Source organism: Littorina saxatilis, linkage group LG8 (assembly GCF_037325665.1).
Source record: "Littorina saxatilis isolate snail1 linkage group LG8, US_GU_Lsax_2.0, whole genome shotgun sequence".
NCBI lineage: Eukaryota > Metazoa > Mollusca > Gastropoda > Littorinimorpha > Littorinidae > Littorina > Littorina saxatilis.
In genome coordinates this window covers 59,317,117-59,342,786 of record NC_090252.1, presented here as the reverse complement: position 1 = coordinate 59,342,786, position 25,670 = coordinate 59,317,117, and the positions used below count along the sequence as shown (strand labels likewise).

At 42.0% G+C, this 25,670-nt stretch overlaps 1 protein-coding gene across 1 annotated transcript in view; it reads left to right on the top strand.

Moving 5' to 3' along the window:
• Positions 1-24,297, top strand: part of LOC138974759 (baculoviral IAP repeat-containing protein 8-like) — a 69,627-nt gene extending 45,330 nt beyond the window's left edge. The window contains exons 3-4 of the mRNA XM_070347485.1: positions 6,841-7,060; positions 24,221-24,297. Of these exons, the coding sequence (XP_070203586.1) occupies positions 6,841-7,060; positions 24,221-24,297 (297 nt within the window). The remainder of the gene's footprint in view (positions 1-6,840; positions 7,061-24,220) is intronic.
• The last annotated feature ends 1,373 nt before the right edge of the window (positions 24,298-25,670 follow it).

The following is a 25,670-nucleotide window of genomic DNA, read 5'->3' as shown; positions in this document are numbered from 1 at the left end:
TCGCACTCAAACCAAATTATGATTTTGTAGACTCGAAACCAAAAACTCAACAAGAATGAAATGGAAAATCACACACAATTTGAAACAAACTTTAAAAGTAAAGAAAATTGAGGACCCTTTTTCCGCCATTTTTGTGTCGATGTTGTAATATGAAGAGCAACTCGCACTCAAACCAAATTATGATTTTGTAGACTCCCCAACAAGAATGAAATGGAAAATCACACACAATTTGAAACAAACTTTAAAAGTAAAGAAAATTAAGAACCGTTTTTTCCGCCATTTTTGTGTCGATGTTGTAATATGAAGAGCAACTCGCACTCAAACCAAATTATGATTTTGTAGACTCGAAACCAAAAACTCAACAAGAATAAAATGGAAAATCACACACAATTTGAAACAAACTTTAAAAGTAAAGAAAATTGAGGACCCTTTTTCCGCCATTTTTGTGTCGATGTTGTAATATGAAGAGCAACTCGCACTCAAACCAAATTATGATTTTGTAGACTCCCCAACAAGAATGAAATGGAAAATCACACACAATTTGAAACAAACTTTAAAAGTAAAGAAAATTAAGAACCGTTTTTTCCGCCATTTTTGTGTCGATGTTGTAATATGAAGAGCAACTCGCACTCAAACCAAATTATGATTTTGTAGACTCGAAACCAAAAACTCAACAAGAATAAAATGGAAAATCACACACAATTTGAAACAAACTTTAAAAGTAAAGAAAATTGAGGACCCTTTTTCCGCCATTTTTGTGTCGATGTTGTGTCAGAACATTAATGTTTGTAAGGGGGGTAACTTCTCACCCAACACCCATATCAGTCATCATCTCAAACAAAAAAGTCCAAGTGTTGTTGGTGACTTTTTAGCATATTGCTAAAAACAGTAAAGTGTTGTACCACCAAGATATTATAGACATACATGATTGTGACTTCTCCTCTTTTGTGTGTGTGTGTGTTGGTCAAACTCGCTTCAAAGAACTATTTCAAACAACAACAAAAAGTCCAAATGCTGTTGTTGGTGACTTTTTAGCACGATGCTAAAAAAGTGTTGTGCCTCCACGATATTATAGACATGTATACATGATTGTGACTTCTCCTCTTTTGTGTGTGTGTGTGTGTTGGTCAAACTCGCTTCAAAGAACTATTTCATCTCAAACAAAAAAAGTCCAAATGCTGTTGTTGGTGACTTTTTAGCATTTTGCTAAAAACAGTAAAGTGCTCAAAAGGGACTTCTTTTTTTTATAATTTTGTTTTCAGATGAAAAGATATCTCTGTGTATGTGTGTGTCACGCGGCGGAGGAATATCAGCAATATCATTATTAGCAGCCAATCAAAATTAGTGCTACTGCGACCTTCTTTTTTTCTCGTAGGAATAATGAACGGTGCTTCGGTTCCAACCAATCAAAACGCCCGAGAGAAAGTCGACCGACCAATCACAACCAAAAACACAAACCAACCAATCACAGGACTCCTCGATCTCTCCTCAACATCTATATAAAGCAGATAACCTCGGGTGTGGGTGGGGATGCCTTTGGGCAGTTGGACAGGCAACAACGACCGGAGTGGAAAAAAAAGTCCCAATGTAATAAGACAACACAAAGAACAACAAACAAAGAGTGAAAAAGGCAAAACAAGGAACAAAAGGCAAAAGAAGAATGAAATGACAAATAATATGGGACTTTCTTCAAAAACGAAGTGAGTTGGGGCCTCTAACACAGACAAAGAACAAACCAAACAAAACAATAAAATTCTTGTGAAAAATAATCCCTTTTCATCCAACAGTTGTAAGATATCCAACAGAACAGTTCAGTCGTACGAGACAATCTGTGTCAAGTGAAACGAGATAGTTTTACAAAGTGAACACATTTTTGTTTGTGTTTGCTACTACGAATGTTATTCTCAGAGCGAGAGTTTGATAAAACGAACAAACGAGCAGGTATTGATTCATTCTCCCTCTGTGGCACGCAGCACGCAGCACCAGCAGCAGCGTTGAAAATAAACCAGAATGGGTTTCTGTGGTGAGAGAGAGAAAAGCAGGAACGATTCTTAGAGCGAGAGAACATGCTCCTCCCCGTTTAGTTGCAGCTTAGAAAGGGAGAGCACAATTTAGTTTGTTGAAACAAGCAGGGCCGGTTGATATCAACTGACGCGGCGGCAGTAATAAAAGTACGAAGGACGACAATCTGTGATTCGCAGTAAAAAAAAAAAAAGGAATGGGGCAAAACGGGGGGAAAAAGGTTTCAGAGCCTCACAGTCCGCCCTTTATACTGTTTTTGAAGACAACCTCCGTCTGCAATACACAAAACACTCCAACGAGGAACGGCATTTTCTTAGAAATATGATGTTGCCGTCAAAGAGCTCTGCACATAAAAATGGATAGGCAATGTCGAAGGTCACGATAATATAATTTCCGGGATGAACGAGAAGACACTTTCCATCATACGCAAATATTTGATCGGCTTTGACGATGTAAACATTTTCAAAAAATGCGTACTTTTCTACCGTTAGTTTAATGACCAGTAATAAAAACTGTCGAAATCGACAGGAAAGGTCGTCGGGAGAATGTAGCGGTTGTTCTTCATTTTCTAATTGAGCCAAAGCTTCTCTAACGGTTTTGGGCTGTCCCGTTATGCTATTATTAGCCGAGTGAGAACCCTGAAATCTATAAAGTAATTTTAAGGATGCCTTTTCTAAGTTAGAAAAGCGTGTCTGCGTTAGCATGGTGTTGACCAAGACGGCGTTGCGCACCTTAAATATTCGCTTCTTTTTTATATATTCAAAATATGGTGACAACAGAACACCGAATGCTTCATCTTCAATTATGGATAAAGCCTTATCATCCAAAGTACGATCAGCTAGTATATTATACTGCTGAATTAACTCGAATTCTGTAGGAGGTTCAATGTCGTCATTGTCGGGCCATTTATTGGTGTCCATAGTAAAGCGTCGACTCCTGAGTGCAATGTGCAGCAAGAACAAGTGTTCCCAAACGACGTAACTACACGTCACGGGAGCGAGCGCACGCAAAAGCTCTGCCGACAATTTTTGAACGGTGTCATCGATTCGTTTTAGACTGCGAGTACACTTTCGAAAATAAAATAACCGCCGCTGCGTTTCCACGTCCTCCGTTAACTTCATTTCGTCATCCCCCGCACCAACGTATTGCGTGTTGAATTCTTCCATCGTTCGCTCGCAAACGATTACTTTCGTAAACTGACAGAGAATGTGTACGTAATCGTTCATGTTCAGTCCGTACAAACCGTTAAAAAGATATTCGTTTGCAAAGCCTCTTTCGTTTTGAAATCGATCCAAGAAAAATGGCACGTGATGTTCATGTTGTATTCTCTCCCTAAACTGTTCAGCGCAAGATATTTCCGTGTCCATCGCCTCCGTGTATGTCTGATGTACCTCTCCTATGTTTTGTTGTTCTCGACCGAACAAAGCCCAAAAGTCGCGATCTTCCTCTTCCTTTGATTCATCAGGAAACTCAATGTTTGCCAACAATGATAGCGGAAAAGTAGTACTGGAGTTGTGAGGTTTGGGCCTTTTCTTTTTTTGCGTTCTTGAGTTTATGACAGTCACAACGTGCGAGCAAGGAAGATCCGATCTTACGGATTTGGAAACGACAATGTTATCCGCCTTACGGCTCTTACATATCCCGCAATCGTGGTTGAAGGTGTATATATAAGGAGGTAAAACAAAAAAGCGCCCACACACCTTAGAACAGAATCGTAGTATTGCTTCCACCCTCACACGAATAGCCGCCACTGACATAACGGTCATCAAATTCGACAATTTTAACAGGTTATCCAGACAGTCGTTCAGTGTCCAAATGCACATGTTAAAACCATCGTCCCCGCCGTCTATTCGTTCGTGTAAATCGCCGGAGTGCGATAGATTACTTACAGATTGAAACAGATTACATTTATCAGCTTCTGTCCTGTCACTACGAAAATATTGCGAGTAGACTGGAATGATTTTTTTCATTTGATCAATGATCTCCCTCAGAATATGACAAGCCATAAATCTGGTGATATTTGCGAACTGAGTATCGACTAACTTTTTGAGTATCGGACGATACCTCCTAACGTGTAATTGTAGTCTCGAGATAATATCCATACTAACATAGTCGGGATCTAGTTTTTGAATCAAACAAAACTGAAGCTGTATTTCTAAAATTTTATACCACAACACAATGTCTGATAAGTCATTCGAATCCATCGTTTCCAACAACGCGAATGATAAAAGACTGGCTAGCTACGTGGAAGGTCTATGGCAACCGTTTTGTACCGGTTTGTACTTTTGCAACGAGTTAGGCGTTCAGTTATCTAATTACTCTAAGTCCAGCGAGCTATTACAATTTACGTTTGATACCTCCCCAAGGTCGATCAACACGCTCGTCTTGAGACAGGGTATACCCAAACCGACCAGTACTTTCTATTCCGGTCGACAATCTGAAAATCAACGAAGAGAGGACAGATACGAAACAAATCTGAAGCAATCTTTTGCGGGTGTAGTGGAAAGGACCATCATCCGTGCAGGATTCACTTGTGTCTGCGTTGACGAAGTACCTCTTTGGACTCAATTTGTTTTATCCTTGGTAGAATCAAAAGTCGACTCTCCGTTCGTAATCATTTTAATCGGAAAAGACAATCCCGTAAAGCAGTGGCTGACTATGTACGGTTTAAATCGTTTACCCCCAACCCTCCTAATTTTGGATAAATTGAATGATTGCCATAGCAATCTTCTGGTAAGCGTAACGGAGCATTTAACCAGAACCTAGAGAGAGAGAGAAAAAAAAAGCAACCGCACTGAAAAGACAAGTATTAGAATCAGCTATAAAGCCGCCTCGCACGGGGGTAATCACGTTCAGTTAAATATAAAGCGTCTCTCCGCAAACATGGTATCCGTGGTTTATGAGTATGGAGGCGTCCGTAGTGCCCTATGTGCAAAACAATGCATTCCGGGAACGGGACAAAGGATTATGGAGACTTTTAGGAGAAGACAGGAAAGTATATGGATGGTTCTTTTACAGACACACCGAGATTGGGTCGACATAATTACACAGAAACCATTTTTTCCGACTCATTTATTAAGTTTAATCCACGCGCATAAAAAAATATTGATGTTGTCTTCAATACGTGAACGATTCGAAGGTGTAAAACCAACAGATCAGTTAAATAACATTAAAAGCAGATTGAAAAAGTTGGAAGATTTGAAAGTTATAATTGCGGAATATAACGCGATGGAAGAAAAACCTCCCGGTGACAAACTGATTTTATATGTTCCCGAAGACGAGCCCCTACTCAGATTAAGAGACTGTATGGCCACTCTAGATCGAAGCTTGTGCAATTTAATCTTCAGAAAAGTGCTGAAACATACCCATCTGATCAGAACCGTTTCAACACAGAACCGCCTCCCGGGGCTGTTCCCGTTCCCTGGTTCTGAACCTGAGTTATTCCGTGGCCTCTTGTCAAAATCGGAAGTTGAAGATTGTATCGTTCAGATTGTGGAAGAAATCGCCCTGGATATTTTTATTTCGCAACGAGAGCACACATCAGAAAATGTGTGTTTAGGGAACGTCGGGGTACCGCTAGTGTCTATAAAGCAAAAACATACAATTCCAATGACCAATCAGCGTTTCTATTATTGGATTCCTACAATTTTTACAACACAGGCGGCTCTCTTTACACTGATGACACCGGCTATCACGAACCTACAAAAATATTTCCAGCTGTGGCCTCGCCGTACGAACGGTATCCGGCCCGAGTGTCTTGATGAAAAGGAATATGACTGTAAGGTATCTTTTATCTTTTCTAGTTTTAAACACGTAAATTTGGAGGAATCTTTTTTTCGTCTGTACGCATTTAAGCGTTTCTTCACTTACGATCCTAGATATATTAACGTGTGTACATTTACGAAGCGTTTGTCATTAGATGAAATCCGAGCGTATAACAGGCTCAAAAGAAAAAAGAAAATGTGCATATCAAAACAAAAATGTCTCAGACCTCGCTTAATAAAAAAAAATGGGCCGTTATCTCGTTCCACCGCGACGTGTTAAAAACTGTTTGGAAGGAGCGATTGCATTTTTTGAACGGCGTTCTTACTACTCTGCCACACATCGTAGTTTTTGTCATTTCTTGTAAATATTTACCACTCAGCAAAATTGTTGACAGATCTGTTTGGAAAATTGTGAAAACTCCTCTATCTTTCTTGTTCTGTTATAAACTCGTTCGCCGGTCGGCGTCCTCGACATTACTTTTCACTGATGCCTGTACTATTTCTATTCCGAGTAACGATTCAGCTCTACTACGTATAGGGGTTAAATTTGACAACCACGAAAGTAGCGAAGTTTACGTTATACCCTATCACAGAACTGGCGCAGACTTTAAGGGTAATGTTGTCGACAGAAACGATAATATGAAGTCTCGTCTAATAGTATTTGACTTTGATCATCAGTCTAATAATACCAAACAGATCGAATCACGCGGGACTCGAGAAGACACAGTACCAAAGTGGACCGTTGATCATTTTCGATCTTCGTATAAATCTGATGTTTTTCCCGATATGACTATTGAGGAGGTGCAGTAAACACACGATATTATAAGAAAGAGTTATTATGGCGGGACAGGGTAAAAGGACCCACGGTGGTGATGTTAGATTCATGGACACTGCAGATGACGACAACTTATCAGACGGTAAAAAAACTCGAGATCATGACGTTGATCAGGCTTTTCAACCAATAGATGATGATGATTCGGACGTCGTAATTATAACAGATGATGATGATGATGATGATGAAAACGATATCGATTTACCGTTGTTTGTTGTTAAGCAAGAAGAAGAAGAAGAAGAAGAAGAAGAGGAAGAAGAGGAAGAAGAGGAAGAAAGAGAAGAAGAAGAAAGAGAAGAAGAAGAAGAAGAAGAAGAAGAAGAAGAAGAAGAAAGAGAAGAAAGAGAAGAAGAAGAAGAAAGGGAAGACTCCTCTGACACAGATGCGTATTTCGAAGATGAGACGAATAATCAAAATAGTGGTGACGAAGATGACATCAAGGGCATGTCCCGGCGATTCAACAAATTATTTAAAAAAATGGACGAATCCAAGAGGAGCAACCGAATATCCATGTCAGCAAGAGAAAAAAATGAAAAAATCCAAGCGCTTCTGGATATCAAAGCCGGTAGAATCAAAAAAGAGCCGAAGCACTACAAATGGATGGACAAATACGATGTGTTCCCCGATGCCTCGGGCAAGTATCACCTTATTACAAAACTGGAAGGAAAAAGTAACGTATTTCAATACTTTCTTTCAACGGATGAAATCTTTACTAAGATCCACGAAACGCACATCATCTTAGGTCATCCCGGTAGAGACCGTCTTTTTCCTGAACTAAAAAAAAAACATGCCAATATCACCAGAGATGCCGTTAACCTTTATCTGTCTCTATGCAGAAATTGTCAGGAGACCAAACCCAAAACGCAGACAAAACTCGTAGTCAATCCAATTATCGAAAAGGATATGAACAACAGAGTTCAAGTTGATTTGATAGATATGAAAGAATGGCCAAACCCGCAAAATTACAAATGGATAATGACGTATCAAGATCACATGACCAAATTCTGCCAACTTAGAGCTTTAAAATCAAAAAACGAATCCGAAATTGTTCATCATTTGTCTGGCATCTTTTGTACCTTCGGCGCACCAGCAATCTTACATACGGATAACGGTCGAGAGTTCGTCAACAAAGCAGTAAACGAGTTACTGTCTATATATCCCAATATTGAACAGCGAAGGGGCCGTCCCCGCCATCCTCAGTCGCAAGGCTCGGTCGAAGGTGCGAACAAGCAAGTAAAGACCGTTTTACGTAATTATATGAGAGAATGTAACGAGGACGACTGGCCTCAACTCTTAGATATGATTACAATGGCCAAAAATTCCGCAATACATACCGGCATCGGTATGAGCCCTTATGAGGCAATGTTTGGCAAACCCATGATAAGACCCTCAGTGCGTATAACGAATGAAGACGGGTCACTTAAAGATGATCTATCGAGAAGGCTCGCATTCATACACAGGACAACAAAGATGCCCCCTCCCGCCAACAGCGACGAGGGGGAGGAGGAGGAGGAAGGGGGGGAAGGACAGTGCTGCACGTGCTTGGAACCGTGCTCAGAAAAATGCCAAAAGTGCGACTGCTTCGTACATCACGACAAATGCGCATTTGCGGATGGTATATGCTCCTTATGTAAACGTCTGGAGGAGCAAAAAAGTAACAGAAGGTTTGCCAAAGAAAATCTCCGCAGGCAGGCTCGAAAAATGAAGAGACAAACTAAGCCCCAAGAACCGCTTCGAACGGGCGATAATGTCCTCGTAGCTATTCCTGCTGTGGATCAAATGCATACCGGGAGGCGACACTTGATCGCGGTTATTGTCGATACTATTATTAGAGATGATGACACTGACAATACGCAGAAATATAAAATCGCTGTTGAGGAAGGGCGTATAGAGGGTTTGTTCGAGCGAAATCAGCTTATAAAGTGTGACAGCAATAGCTTCGTTAAAGTTTCAGACTGTAAGAGTAAAAATATACCGCTTCGAACAGCCTTTCGTACTAGCGGTAAAACGTCCGTTTCTATGTCGTATTGTACATGCAAGCAAAACTGCACTGCTTATAAATGCACTTGTCACAGACTGCGTCGAGAGTGCACCCCGCGTTGTCACGGAGGAAAGCCGTGTAAAAATCGTAGCGACCTTGGTGATGAAGTCCCAGCCGCGACCTTTTGTCAGTGCGCCGGTTCCTGCATGTCTCTTAAAGAATCTTGTATCTGTTTCAAAAAGAAAAAGGTGTGCCACGTGAAATGTCATCCGCGAAGAACATGTCCAAATACTGCCCCTTCAAGTTCGAAGAAAAAGGGGTGTCTCTGTCGACTGGGTTGTTTAGCTAATGCGGGTAAATGTCGCTGCCAGAAAGAAAATAAAAAGTGTACACCCGCGTGTCACGACGGAAAACGTTGCGAGAATTCGAGCTATTGAGGAAGTCTCCATCGACCCTATTTGATTTCCCGTTTTTTGTGTGTGTGTGTGTGTGTGTGTGTGTGTTTTAGTCCTGATGTATTGTGTAGATCCTTTCCATCCCCCCTTTTTGTGTGTGTATATGTGGAAACATGTCGCTCAAAAGGAAATATATTGATGACGAAAATAGTAGTAATGCAAAGCGATTAAAATACCCTTCGACACAACTCCTCGATGATATAGCGGATGGGAAAGCTGACGTGTTTTTAGACTACCTCTGCGGTTTTCCGAGAGAAAGTCATTACCTGCAAATTGTAAAGAAACTTATTTATCCCGTCGACCTACGACTATCTATGCAACATCGAGGCGGGGGGGAAGAGGGCTGTGACAGCAAATCTTGCTTGTGGATGAACCCCAAAGGTCCAAAAATTGACTACGAGTGTAAAAAGTGCTGCGAAGATTCGTCCAATTATTCTCAATTTTTGAAAACTCTGTTACTCCCGAGATGTTTGTCTGTGTATGCGGAAAAATGTCCCGATTTGTTAAAGGCGCTTAAAAACTATCTTTGTAATGTCACCGAATCCAACGAGGGACCAGAAACGAGCAAAAAAATCACCGCTTCCTTCGAACAGTTGGCTTATCATCAGCCGGACATTATCTTTGCCTATTTGACGTTGCAGTCCTGTTTAAAAAAAGAATCCAAAACCAAAGACATAATTAAGCACGTTGACCTAGAGGGGACATATAGCAAAGAAAAATATTCCACCGTGATAAAAATTAGACTGAACAGCATTTCATTACACGTGTGCGGTACGTGCGTGTCGGTCATACTCGAAAATTGTCTGCAGCTGATGGTTACTATCAATTTGAAAGAAAGCGATTACGAAATAGTACTGTCACAAACTAACGTAGACGTGACACCCGCTGATGCCATAGCATTCCTCTCAGTATAAAGGGGGAGGTCTTCTACCATCAGTAGTCAAACCGGGCTGGACGGTGGCGCTGTGAACATCATGATGACTTCCTCCTCTGACCAAAATAAGTTTACAGGGAATAATAGCAAGGGAGGGGGGGGAGCGTTGAAAGGTTTACCTCACGGAAAAGTGTTCTGCGTTGATAAAAACTTTCTACATTTACCATGCATGAAATATATGTACGGGTGTCGCGATTCAACCGTTCCTGGCGCCCTTTTACAGTCTCACCTTGGTCTCACGTTGGGCCTCAACGACGGCCCAAACTCCTACTACATCCGAAGCACCGTCATCGAAAATGACCAAACTCCCGTTTTTAAGGCTTACTTTGGAAATTTTGCAAAATTTTGTATAGTTTTTCATGGTGAAGAACATCTTCTTGTTGACGATTGCAACGGTGGTGAGACGGGAGCCGGACTTTGTCGGAAAGCTGCCGAGGAGTTTCAGTGCGAATCGCTCTTACAAATACCATCTGAAAAAAATGCGTCTGATCTTGAACTCACAAACTATCTGCTTAGTGACGTGTTCCAACTTGGCGAAGAAGAGCAGAAACGAGCGGTGTTGTATGTGTGTGTGCTGAATCCCTTTCTGATAGATCTAATGAAAGGTCGACTGGTCGTGGCTGGTGGTGGTTGCACGTCGGATGAACCGACAATAAACTCGACCTACGATAAAAATAACAACAAAGAAGAAGCGGGCGTGTGTCAGCTCGAAGCAAAAAGCGTCAACTTGTTTGCTCTAGACAGTCTGATTCCCGTAGAGTGTGATCTCTCAGAAAACTTGTTATCCGAAAAACGGGACTTCTCCAAAACGGGTTTGTACTTTTTTAATCACTCGGTAGTCACCGAAAATGTCCGCACTACCGAAGTGTTGTCACTTCTGTCGGGTTCTGGTTTGCAGATGACGAAGGAAAATGAATTGCTTACAATGTCAATTATGGAAGATTTTCAACAGTGCGATTCCCAAAGTATTTATAGAAAGACGCAACACGAGTTCAATAAAAAATGTCACAGCCACCAGATGTTGAAAGACACCAGCCATATCGTGTATCCCGCTATTGTTTCTACCGCTAGTATACAAAACGCGATGGAACTGCGCAATGTCATACAATATGAGAGCGAGACGATGTTCCATCGTTTACCAGCCTTAAAGCGAAACGAAACCGAAGAAGAGAGATGCCAAGCTTTAGCCAGTAAAGCGATAGGATTCCTAGAGGGATTTCTCGCCAATAACACGGCTAGCCACATTCGAAGCGTCCCTGCTTTTACAAACGATCAATCACCCACGCAGCAAAATTCTGCCAACCCAAACGAGGAGGAGAAAGCCTCGACCGCCCGACAAAAAACGGCCAATTATAATCGACTTTACTTCAAGTCAAGGGTTGGTGGTGAGGAAACGAAAGCTGATAGTACAACGCCATTGCGGACATGGGCGGTGTTCGGTTGCGGGTTGAACCCTCATCTAGCGCAGAAAACCTATCAAGACTGTCGTCGGTATTTACAACCCGGCGCACGAAAAATGTTGTGCTCGGATTCTTTCGAAACAGTCGCGAATTATTACAGAGATATTCCCCCCTCCGATCCGTCATTTCGTTACAAAATGAAATCGGTGACTACGGTCAATGGTTTCCATCCGATGATGGGCGTGCAGAACGGCCCCTTTGGAAACGCTAGCGCTACCTTCGGGGAAGACAGAGAACAAAAGGACAGCGCTTCTCCGCCCAAATCCAGCGAACAATTGCTGTTCAACAGACACTTAAAGAAAACGCTCGCAAACGCGTGTCCTTTGCTAAATCAGGCATTAAGCGAAAAAAGAAAATGTGACACTACAACGGATAAGGTCTGTGAAGAATTGAATCTCGTTCTTAGACATTGTTCCGATGCTGCAAACACTACTTTTTGTTCGATTCAAGATAAGAGAGACGACCCTCTCCGCTCCGGAGCTGACGGCTCTAAGGTTTTGTACGTTATTCAATGCAACTCGGAACCGTATGGAACGCATACCTACGGACCGCTTATTGGCGCCGCCTTCTTTCATTCTACAATGTACAGATTAAAGTGTGTCCTTTCCACGTCCTTGCTGACCTACTCATTTTCTTCTTCCGTGCGTGTGAGTCAGTTGGCTTCTAATATTCCCTGCCTATCAACTCTGTTCAGTCAAAACTATTTTGACAAAAACTCTCCTTGGAGTTTGAAACAGGTGGACGTTTCGCGAGAATGCCAAGAGGCGCCTTGGTTTGATCTCGAGAAAAAACAAAAATGCTGCGTCAAGGTTTCGCTTTTTGAAGAGGCAAGTTATACGTACAAAAATTACACGATAAAAGCACCAGCCATCAATTACATAGACGCCGCAATGAAGAGAGCGAACAAAAAGAGCCCGTACGTCCCTCACACTAGTAGTAGTAGCAGCAGACGCTCAGAACAGACGACTAGCAGCATTCGCAGCATTTTGCTCAACAATAACGTGAACAAAGAAGTAATTGAATGCGTACTCGCGCCTCAGTTTGATTATTACACCGATATACCAGAATCTGATTTTGACAAATTGATAGCATTGTGTTCGAGTTCCGCCAGCTACTGTTTTCATTTCTTTAAAAAAATCTTCGGCTCTTTTTCGAAAGAAAATATCAAACAGCTTTTCACGACCGAAACAAATAACGAACACAAATTCCTAGTTGCGTTTTTGATTTGCCTTTTATTGGAAAATGAAAATCGCCTTCGTAATCTATCCTTCATTAAAAGTTTCGAAGATGTGATTGATGTAGTGTACCATTGTGCGTCGTGGCGAATGTTGAGAGATTCCAATTGTTGTATCACGCCCGATGACATCCGACCCCTTAACGTAATCGCGGTGGACTCGACCAAAGGCCTTCGAAACAAACAGATTGCCTTCAAGCGCGCTCCATCCGCACCGAATACTGATCTCAGCCTTCCAGCATTATGCATGATTGAGGAGGAAGCTTACACGTATCAGACGTCTAAAGTGGTAGATTCTCGTTTTAGCACGTCACAGTTTAAAGCAGGGTTTCCTCCCGCCGTGCTATACAGTTCATCATCAAACCTCACCGCGCCGAGAGAAAAGATCATTGACATGATAAAAAGCTTCGTTAGTATATTAGTTTTACACACTGCGGGCAACTTCATTTCGAGCGGTCCAAAATCCGCCCCGAATTCACATTCTGATCGAGGTGTCTGCGGATCTCGAGAAGGAGGAGGAGGGGGATCTAATCAGACCCTATTTACAAAGCTCAAAACCAGTTTGGCTGAAGTCAATAGCCTCGAAGAGGGCGTAAAGTGTTTGGAACGATTGATCGATTTTCAACCTCTGTTGTATCCGAACAATCAGGAAGCGGAAGAGTATGGTGAGATTTTCATGGATGAGTTGTTCGTATTGCTTCAGAGTTTTCAAATATTTACCGACGTAGATCTGATTGAAATACTTGAAAAACGTGTCAATAATTCTGCTGCTGTTGTTGATGATGATGATGACACGTCATGTCCTCCGCGTAAACGACAACGAATTGATAGCGAGAACTGAGGAAGCATGAATGAGTTAATTACAGTTAACGCCCAGTTCATGCTCTCGGAGTATTATTTACGCAAGGCGAGGCAGGAAATGAAAAGCGGAAACGTTGGGCTGTCTAAGACATTTTTTGCTCTATATGAGGAAAGTCACAACCGGGCGTGTAAAGAATTCAAGTATACCATAAAGAAAATAGCAGCGAGGAGAAAAGGAAGTAAAATTTCTGAAAAACTGCGAGTACTAAAACAAGCAGACGCGGGGTACAGTGGATTGGTGGGCTGGATGCGCTACAAATGGCAAAAGTGGAAATTTAGATGCGCAGAAGGAAAAAGAACAAAACAGGAAAAACGGGATATGAAGCTGAATCTTTTAGCCGAGATGGTACCTGATGAGGATTCTGAAGATGACACAAGTGATGATAACAGTTCTCAAGATCGCTTCAATGTTAAGTTTACAGAAGCAGTCGTGGTGCATACATTACCGTCTCCTCCAATGAGCAGACACGCACAAGTGAAGCAGATGGTGTAACCGTATATAAAACGAGCCGTACATCCCATTCGAAGCTCAGTTGTTCACCACCAGCTTTACCAGTCTCGTTTGGTGCGATTAGTCATCTACCCAGTATAATCATCATGAAGCATAGGTGGGTGTTAATTCTTGGCATCGTGCTTGCCGCGAGGGTGATTGTTGTATTCGCCGAGCCGAAGACTAACAACTCCATAGTGACAGCAATCGAAGGTAATGATGTTATACTGTCGTGCCAAACTAAAGAAACTCATGCTGCGAAAGCTTTGGAATATGCGTGGATAAATCCGAACAACGTTACTCTGATTTTCAACAACAACACTAGTAGTAGAATTACTTTAAGGTCAGACTACCGTTTGCGCATTTCGAGAGTAAGATACAGCGATAGAGGGGTGTACGTCTGCCAAGTTTCTGGATCGTCACTGCAACGACACTCGGTGCAGCTTAACGTTCTCGTTCCTCCACGACTATCCATAGTCTTTAAAGCGACAGCTACCATTGAAATACACTCTGGAGAAGATTTGCAACTCAACTGTTCAGCTATCGGAAACCCCGTCCCTACCGTTCATTGGCTTACTATCGGTAGACAAAATGATACCGGTTGTCCGGGAGTGACTACTCAATCAATCGCAATAAATCCTAATGTTTCGCTCACACAGCTAAATATTTACAACATTTCACACGAGTGTGATAATCATATATTTGAATGTATGGCGTCGAACGGAGTTCTGCCGGATGTGTACAGACGCCACACAGTAAAAATGGTCGCCTTTCCGCTCGTGTTATCAGTTAGAAAGAAGGCAAGGGTAGGTGACAATGTGCTGCTCGTGTGCTCCACCAAGATCAATCCGCCGCCGAATGTTCGTGTTTTGTGGGAGTATCGCGGCGTTCTTCTTGATCGTAACACTTCCAAATACGACATTACCACTACACTTAATGAAGGTAGAACACAATCCACTCTGAATATTCGACACTTGGAATGTCGAGAATTTGGGACGTACCTGTGTGTTGCCTCAAAGGGTCGCGAGGACAATTCCACTGTTTTGGTGAAAGTTGTGAGAATAATAAGCTCAGACGCCCCCTGTCGGAAAAGGGCCCGTAAAACAATAAACTCTGCAGCCCCGCGGCCGTCTTCCTCTAAAAGCAAAAAAACAAAAAACACCGAGACGACCGTTTCATCCATGATGACTGTTTGGATATTAAAACAAAACGTAAGCACACAAAAAAACCAGCCTGGCGAGACTATGGTGACTCTCCCCATTAGACTGTGGAAATCGCTTTTATATCGCACGGAGTTGCTCGTTATATTGTGTAGCATGATTACAGCGCTACTATTGTTAATGTTTTTCTGGTATATATCAAACGGGTATGTAAAAAAGGTAGCCCACCGCAGATGCACATACACCGTGGCTACACAATGAACTCTTCCACAAACAAACAAAAAATAAAAATGGTATCACCCGAAAAACATTCACTCCTTATCAAGGGACTTTTAGTTGCGTTGTCGCTCACCAGCGCTCTTTTTGTTGTGAGCCTCATCGGTTTTGTCGAGAATTTTTCGTCGTCGCCTCCTCCTTCTTCTTCATGTAACACCTCAAACTCAACTTCAAGAAAAGAGAGATCACTTATATATCTTCACACTTTCAACTCTCACGCAAATAAAACGTTGACTTCTGATGCCTTGAAAAACCTTTTGAAAGAATATGAAGCGTTGGATTTAAAACCCATGCGTTTGATCAAGGGACTCTTTCTGCTCACTGAACAATACGAAAAGAGTTTGTTGAAATTTGCGGAAAGGGATAAACGGTATATACAAGAAATATTCCTTCAAACGCACTTTTTAAAAAAAGTGGTGAATTTGGATTTGTTTGTTACATTTATCGGTAAACCATTGATTAATGTATATCATAAGCTTTATCCTACCCAGAACAACGGAGCGCGTGTGTTCGATATTCAACCCAAACCACCACTCTCAGAGGAGATTTTGACACATGTATCGGTGGAACAATTGAGAGCATTACTAACCGGACTAACACACGATATACGGTTAATCACGATTCATTTAGAAAAATATATCTTTCCTACCCGCGCCAACCTCCTAACGCACAATAACATCAATTTTAAGCAGTTCATATCACTTATTATTCGCGATCAACATTTACCGGCAATAGTCAAGACATTAATCACTATCAATTTCTTAAACCGAATCCAATGCCGGATTTACCCCGTCTTAGTACGGAATACCGTAGCGCTTCGGGCCTCCAGAGTAGATGAATGTCAGGCTATTCTGTTTGGTACAAAAAACTTTTTTAACCTGATGGAAAATACCTCGAGTGAAAGTCAGTTTCCTCTAGTCACATTTTCTCGCGAAGCTTTGTGGATATTACAACCCCTCAAAAAGGAAAGGGCACCCCTCGCGGATATTATTTTTGTGGAAGTTGTAAGGGACGCGCTACATAACATTCATGACCAATCAACCCTGTTTAGGAACGCAAAGTCGTTACACGGGTTGGTGTATCAACTGTTTAATTCGTATTGTTATCACTTTATGTATAGTAGAGCAACACACGCTTTACGCGATATACATCGCTGGTTGGAAATGTATTTGAATGCTGTCATTTACCGTATACGACAGGCGGTCGACACATCGGGGAATCAGGCTAATAATTATGACTTTATTAAAACTAGCACATTAAACATTTTTCGACCGCCCTCATTCTTTCGACTGAACGATTTGTTCAAGCAGGATTTAAAGCTATGCCTAAGATTTCAAGATTCGTTTGAACAGTTTTCAGCGAATGAATCGTAAAAAAACCAAGTTAAAAAAAAAACAAAACATGGATCAAAACACGTTGGACAATATTCCCTTAGTAGAACAAGACGGTATTTTAGACCCTGACGAAGTAAATGATGATACGTACGGTCGCAGGCGAAAGGAGGAGTTGGTCTTTAAAAAAATCCATGAAATAAGAAAACGTCGATTGCAGTACCGAAGTCTGAGTGTAGCTATTCTGATTACCTTCGTGGGTGGTATAGCCTTAGCTGTAAGTTGGGATCGGCGGGTATTCTCAACCTCGGTCGACTTGTGTGTTTTACCCAACGAGCCAACTACGCTTATTGATGATATGAAAGAACCAGAAGAAGAAATTGAACGGAACGGTATGAAGGACTCAGAAGAAATTGAATGGAACGGGATTCATCATCTCTATTCAGACTCTCCGCAACAGAAAGTGATCGCCGCCCTGGACCGGTATAATAGTCTCATGGACGTAGAAACCTCACGAAAGAATCTGTATTCCTCTTTAGTACATTTTCTACAAGAAATCAAGTCGAACGAAGTCATTGGTCGTCCGTCTAACGCATATCACGATTTTGCGTTCATTCACCATAGCCTCGCGTTTCATAATTACTCATCGTTAAACCTGTCATCCACTCAAACTAATCACATCATCACACTTCAAGTTTTCATCAGAAATGTCGTGTCCGTGTTGTTCTTTCAAAATAATGTATATAATTTAATTAGCACGTACATGAAATTGAGATACGATCTACATCCACAATCAGAAATGCTTCGATTTCAATTTATAACGAGAGACGAAGATGACGAGCCCGCGTTTACCTTCACCCAGAGCGATATTGCTTCGTATCTGTCAACACTAAAGGACGAGATAAATAAGATGTTCAGGTTGCGTAGCAAATTCATGTATTTTCTTCCCCACCCTTTCTATTTCGTGCCTAGAACGCGTGGGATTGTCACGCCAAGCACTATCGAAGACTTTGTTAACGATCCTAAACTAACGATCGAAGACAAATTTTGGTTTTATTATTTTGTGAACCTTTTGAGATTTTCGCAGTCAAAATTCGCCCAAATCTCGTCATCTGAAAATTGCACCTACGTTTTTTTCGCCGAGCCGAAATATATTTCTAGTCAAACTAATCCAAAGTTCTCTTCTCTCGTGTATCATAATAAAGCTTGCCATTGGATATTGAACAGCACTCTGCGGAGGCTCATAGATCAGTCTCAGTTGTCCGTAGGAGTCATTGATTTACCCGAAAATATATATTTGGATGTGGAAACTATAAGTGTGTTTCTTCAACGGATAACTTTAGACCCTCCGAGCGACAAAAATGCGCAAAAGTTCGCTACGTTATTCGGCTTTTCCTACCCCACTCGCCAGGACTTGGATCCGCTTCAACGCTTAATGTTCGCCAGCGTTGACAATTTCTGCAGTCGCTACATTTTTTCAACATTCGAGTTACAATTTTTCATTCTTATCACAAAATTAATTTCGACAGTCAACTCCGTCAGACCGTGGTTGAGCGTGTTTTTGCACGACAAATACGGCATTCGGGAGAATACGCGCGTGGAAAAATTGGAGTTGGTTTACAAACGGATTGTAGAAACGAAACTGTTCCTACCAAACAGAAGGCTCATGAAAACAGTAGGTTCGTGTTTGAGGTTTTACGATCTCTTGGAACGCGCCCTCGTACTCGTCCGCGGATGAGATGGATTTAGCGAAATTTCTTCTCTTCACTTTTTCGAGCGAGTACCGTGGCTCTGTCTCGTTGGCGGAACGATTCGATATCTTATTACACGGCGTACAAGCCTTAGCTCATACTCCGCTGATCAACTATCCGACCGGCTTCGCTGATCCTGCCGTGTGGATTTTGTTATTGGTTCTTTTTCCCCCACATACGACAAAGTTAGAATTGTATTGGTTAGCCAAAACCAGCGATGGTAGCACCCCTAATTGTCTCCGCTGGTTCCAGAAATATGATTTTTCACATAGATTCCTCGCTCTATCCTTCATTCATCATCGTACCTTAACCGCTGACACATTTGTAGAATCTCTCGTTCAAAAACAACAACAACAACAACAACCTTTGGTGGGAACGCCTTCCTCCCAGGAAGAAGTGTCAGTCAAACGAGCATTTGACCCAGACAACATCTGCATTGTTCCACGACAACTGAACTCAATCAGAACGGCACTACGAAAGCTTAACATTCGATACGAACCGCGATCGATCAAACCCTTCATTCCCTCGCTCAGCCCAGAAAACGATTCTGACTTGATAGAACAATGCCTCTTCGCGCTACAAGATATGCGGACTACGTGTTTATCGACGCTCGATGTTTTAAACCAGGCGAAACGCATGACATTACTTTTCCACACGTTCCTCATCCCGAACGTACCCGTTTGCAAAGCCAAATGCGTTCCACTCAGCTCAATAAATAGTTTCATCGATAAAACTCTGCTCGTCCGTTGTAAATCATGTTTAAATAAAAACAGTAACTTTGCCAGGTCGAGAAAGGCCGGATTTGGTGTGAATGGTTCCAATTACGTGTGTAGTAGATGCGGCTCAGATCGTATCGAGTCATTTCCTTTGGTAGATATACGATTGCTCGATAATGGGAGCTCTTTTGTTTGTAATTTTTATGTCGTAGCCAGTTCCGTGTTCCGTATTCAAAAATTGTTGAGATCGGAAAAACTACCAATCTTTTCTCCTTGTTTTTCTTCTCGGTGTTGTTACGAAATGGTTGATCATGAAAAAAAAAAACCTGCGGAATTATGTCACTGGGAGGATGCTAGATATTTTCTGAGACAATCCTGTCAAAAATGTGGCTGCGGGGTTAAAAAGGAAGAAGAAGAGACGTGCGTGGAAAGACTTTTGAATAAAACCCCGGCCATTGTATCGCATCAGTACGAGGAAACAATCAGAGGCTGTAGAAATCAAAGATTAGCGTTGGCGAGAGAATATCAGGTACAAAAGCTGTTATGCCCTGGATGTCAAATTTCTTTGGTATGTAATTGTTCGAGTTGTATTAGAAACGACCAAAAACAGTACTTGAAGCAAATCTTGTTCACCTCTAAAAACCTTTATCTGAGCGAACCTTGCGACAATGAACAAGAAAGATCAGGAAAATCAGCAAGCGATCATACGAAAGGCCTTAGAAAGTAAAAAGGCCCCACAGATAACAACAAAACCCCTAGCACCAAAAGAGCACCACAGCAGTAGTACCTCCGCGACCCGTGGTGAGGGAAGCGGTGTTGCGTCGACGGCGGAGATGACCGTGAATGATCGGGTGCGATTTTATTTGTAAAAGATGCTGCATTTATTCGGTTACGTAAAATCACCCATTTGTGATTCGTTGTTTTATAAAAGATTTTGTGGAGAAATCATTTTATGGGGTTTTAACGGTTCCAGCTTGATAAGAGCCAAGCACACTCAGCTCTCGCCCGATCATAGTGTGACGACATTTTCATCTTACTCGAGATACGATCTCCTATCGGGGTTTCGAATAACGGCAATTGACAAAGAGGTCCAACAGTTGATTCCGTGGTCAACCCATCGAAAAAACACATCCATTTTACCCGATTACACCGAAGCAACGGCTTACGATCTATCTGATCCCACCAAATCTTTGCCAGGTACCGAACTGTTGCTAGATACACTCAGCTCCACAACAAATTTACTTAAAGCGGCGTTTGCACCCGCAGTAAATATAATTGAAAGGCATATTACATTTCTCACAACATAGTAATACATGGGAAAAGGCCCACCCCCGCCCCCGATCTACTTTCTAGGTGTTGGTGCCGATCTTCAAATCGAGGGTGAAGAACATTATCGACTCACACCGAGCGATTTGAAAGGTATAAAGGAAAGCGTTCCGGTCAAAATCGCTCATCGAGCCAGTCGCACAGTAGGACATACACGCTTTATACGACTACATCGGGAAAAAATCCTTTACATTTTCGGGGTTATTTGTTGTGAAAGTTTGGTGGATACATTGAAGATATTAACTGTCAAGTACAACGAACTGCGGTATCAAAAGGACGGCGTGTTAACGCGAATACATTATTTGACTTTGTTGCAGCTTATCTATCCTCAACTTTCCATAACGACCCAAAATTCCAAAAAGGGGACTAATCAGTTTCTTGTGGAGGTATCGTTGGTCACGCTCGGAGCCAGGAGAAATACGTCCGTGTTTTACTCGGAAAACTTCAAAACCTTATTAGACAAGGCAAGGAGTCAGAATCACATACCAGAAGCTATCGTTCGCGAGATTTCGTTTTGTTCAGTAAAACCAGCAGAATTCTTAAAAAATTCACCACCGCCGCCGGTTGAGGATATTCTGGTTGATTTACTGTACGCTTTGCAAGCAGACGATTCTTGGTTGAGAAAGAAGCAGTTACAGACAGATTACCACAACGTAAGTTTCAATTCTGATTTTATTCAAGCCAGTGGGCGACGCGGACAAGAAATGAACAACAACAACAACACTAATAACGGCGTTGGTGTTTCATCCTATCATCAGGCATCATCAGCAGAGTGCATCTCGGTGCCGTTGGAAAAATATTTACACCTACTCACTTCTCAAAACCAGCAGAAACAACAATTAGACCTCTTGCAGTTTCAAATTGATCAATTTACCACGCAGCGGCGATCTGGGTTAGATCGTTATAAATCCTCCGCCGTCACAGGTAGAAAATACGCGACGAAGAGATCCAAAGAAGATGAAGAAGATGACTGGCGACCCGCCGTCGATTCTGAGCCTGACAACAACGATGACGACGATTATTCGCCCTCTAACAAAAAAAAGGCACGGAAAACCGACTCGGTGGGAACAGCCTTGAATGAAATACGACAAATGATTCTCCAAAAAAATGACGCTGTGGCGGTGGATATGCGCGGTAATAAACAACCACCACCACCATCACCAGCGCAGCAACCTATCGATTCGGGAATCACAAAGGTCGAACTCGTGGATCTTTTGGGAAAATTTTCTCGCGAGCTGAAGAACGACATCTTGTCGAAAGTCTCCCAACCGGCACAAAAACGTGACAATACCGCCGTACGTATGGAAGAAGAGGAGGAAAACGAAGAAGAAAGAGTAACGCGGGGAGGAGAATCGCAACAAGTTAATGGTCAGGCCGGGGGTTGTAATCTGGTACAGGCGTCTAAACCTCGAGAAAAGGAAGTGATTTCCAAAATGATTGACGACTCTCTAAAAAAGCAAGAAATTCAAATCAAACTGTAATAAACCCACGATTCTTCTTCTTCTTCTTCTTCTAGATGTTCACTCGATATAATGTATAATCCATACTTTAAAAAAAGTCAACAATTCTTCTTCACCCCAAAAAGTTATAATAATACATGTATATATAATCCTCACAATGGTTTTTTTGTTGTGTGTTGTTGTTGTTTTTGGTATTGAAAATAAATGTGTTGAAAAGCGTTTATTGTTTCTTCTCTTTTTGTCATTTTACAATATATTGGATGTGTTGTCGCATGTATGAGCGTGTAGGTGTGTGCGCGCGTGCATATATGTATGAGCGTGTGTGTATAATTATGCACAATAACCTCTTTCTCTCTCTCTCTCCGTTTTTCTTTCGTACAAACACGCACTCACAAACACACACTCACACACATACACACTGTATACACACGCGGCCCGTATACACAAACAAAGATTAAGGGAAGTAATAACTAAACATTTCTACATGGTTTCCATCCTATGATGGGCGTGCAGAACGGCCCCTTTGGAAACGCTAGCGCTACTTTCGGGGAAGAAAGAGAACAAAAGGACAGCGCTTCTCCGCCAAAATTCGGCGAACAATTGCAGTTCGACAGACAAAGAAAACGCTCCAAAACGCGTGTCCTTTGAAAATGTGACACAACGACGGATAAGGTCTGTGAAGAATTGAATCTCGTTCTTAGACATTGTTCTGATGCTGCAAACACTACTTTTTTGTTCGATTCAAGATAAGAGAGACGATCCAAACAATCAGGAAGCGGAAGAGTATGGTGAGATTTTCATGGATGAGTTGTTCGTATTGCTTCAGATATTTACCGAAGTAGATTTGATTGAAATACTTGGGGGAAAAAACCGTGTCAATAATTCTGTTGCTGCGACTATAGGGCTCGCTATCACGGACTACAGCAGATCCCGTGCAACGATTGGTCCAAAAAGTATGTAGTATCAGCCCCCGAGGTCTGCAACTAGTGAGATAAACTTCACGGCCGTTACTTTTTAGAGGTGGTTTAGGTGGTGAGGAAGAATTCGTTTGGCAGAAGAAAATCCTACCTCATCATCCAACGCAATCTCTGTGGCTACTACTTCGGGCAAAAAGTCACGGTTGAGTTAAACCTGACCGAGAAGGTTGAAAAAGATTCCATACCAATCGTGGAGTGGAACGATTGATCGATTTTCAACCTCTGTTGTATCCAAACAATCGGGAAGCGGAAGAGTATGGTGAGATTTTCATGGATGAGTTGTTCGTATAGCTTCAGAGTTTTCAAATATTTACCGAAGTAGATCTGATTGAAATACTTGGGGAAAAAAAAAACCGTGTCAATAATTCTGTTGCTGTTGATGATGATGATGATGATGATGATGACACGATAATTCTGTTGTTGTTGATGATGATGACACGTCATGTCCTCCGCGTAAAAACGAAAACGAATTGATAGCGAGAACGGAGGAAAAGATGAAGCATGAATGAGTTAATTGCGTAGGACGGCACGAACGACTCTAGGGCTCGCTATCACGGACTACAGCAGATCCCGTGCAACGATTGGTCCAAAAGTATGTAGTATCAGCCCGAGGTCTGCAACTAGTGAGATAAACTTCACGGCCGTTACTTTTTAGAGGTGGTTTAGGTGGTGAGGAAGAATTCGTTCGGCAGACGAGAAAATCCTACCTCATCATCCAACACAATTTCTGTGGCTACTACTTCGGGCAAAAAGTCACGGTTGAGTTAAACCTGGCCGAGATGGTTGAAAAAGATTCCATACCAATCGTGGAGTGGAACGATTGATCGATTTTCAACCTCTGTTGTATCCAAACAATCCGGAAGCGGAAGAGTATGGTGAGATTTTCATGGATGAGTTGTTCGTATTGCTTCAGAGTTTTCAAATATTTACCGAAGTAGATCTGATTGAAATACTTGGGGGAAAAACTGTGTCAATAATTCTGTTGCTGCGACTATAGGGCTCGCTATCACGGACTACAGCAGATCCCGTGCAACGATTGGTTCAAAAGTATGTAGTATCAGCCCGAGGTCTGCAACTAGTGAGATAAACTTCGCGGCCGTTAGAGGTGGTTTGGGTGATGAGGAAGAATTCGTTCGGCAGACGAGAAAATCCTACCTCATCATCCAACGCAATCTCTATGGCTATTTCAGGCAAAGTCACGGTTGAGTTGAACCTGACCGAGAAGGTTGAAAAAGATTCCATACCAATCGTGGAGTGGAACGATTGATCGATTTTCAACCTCTGTTGTATCCAAACAATCGGGAAGCGGAAGAGTATGGTGAGATTTTCATGGATGAGTTGTTCGTATAGCTTCAGAGTTTTCAAATATTTACCGAAGTAGATCTGATTGAAATACTTGGGGAAAAAAAAAACCGTGTCAATAATTCTGTTGCTGTTGATGATGATGATGATGATGATGATGACACGATAATTCTGTTGTTGTTGATGATGATGACACGTCATGTCCTCCGCGTAAAAACGAAAACGAATTGATAGCGAGAACGGAGGAAAAGATGAAGCATGAATGAGTTAATTGCGTAGGACGGCACGAACGACTCTAGGGCTCGCTATCACGGACTACAGCAGATCCCGTGCAACGATTGGTCCAAAAGTATGTAGTATCAGCCCGAGGTCTGCAACTAGTGAGATAAACTTCACGGCCGTTACTTTTTAGAGGTGGTTTAGGTGGTGAGGAAGAATTCGTTCGGCAGACGAGAAAATCCTACCTCATCATCCAACACAATTTCTGTGGCTACTACTTCGGGCAAAAAGTCACGGTTGAGTTAAACCTGGCCGAGATGGTTGAAAAAGATTCCATACCAATCGTGGAGTGGAACGATTGATCGATTTTCAACCTCTGTTGTATCCAAACAATCCGGAAGCGGAAGAGTATGGTGAGATTTTCATGGATGAGTTGTTCGTATAGCTTCAGAGTTTTCAAATATTTACCGAAGTAGATCTGATTGAAATACTTGGGGAAAAAAAACACCGTGTCAATAATTCTGTTGCTGCGACTCTAGGGCTCGCTATCACGGACTACAGCAGATCCCGTGCAACGATTGGTCCAAAAGTATGTAGTATCAGCCCGAGGTCTGCAACTAGTGAGATAAACTTCGCGGCCGTTAGAGGTGGTTTGGGTGATGAGGAAGAATTCGTTCGGCAGACGAGAAAATCCTACCTCATCATCCAACACAATTTCTGTGGCTACTACTTCGGGCAAAAAGTCACGGTTGAGTTAAACCTGGCCGAGATGGTTGAAAAAGATTCCATACCAATCGTGGAGTGGAACGATTGATCGATTTTCAACCTCTGTTGTATCCAAACAATCGGGAAGCGGAAGAGTATGGTGAGATTTTCATGGATGAGTTGTTCGTATAGCTTCAGAGTTTTCAAATATTTACTGAAGTAGATCTGATTGAAATACTTGGGGAAAAAAAAAACCGTGTCAATAATTCTGTTGCTGTTGATGATGATGATGATGATGATGACACGATAATTCTGTTGCTGTTGATGATGATGACACGTCATGTCCTCCGCGTAAAAACGAAAACGAATTGATAGCGAGAACGGAGGAAAAGAGGAAGCATGAATGAGTTAATT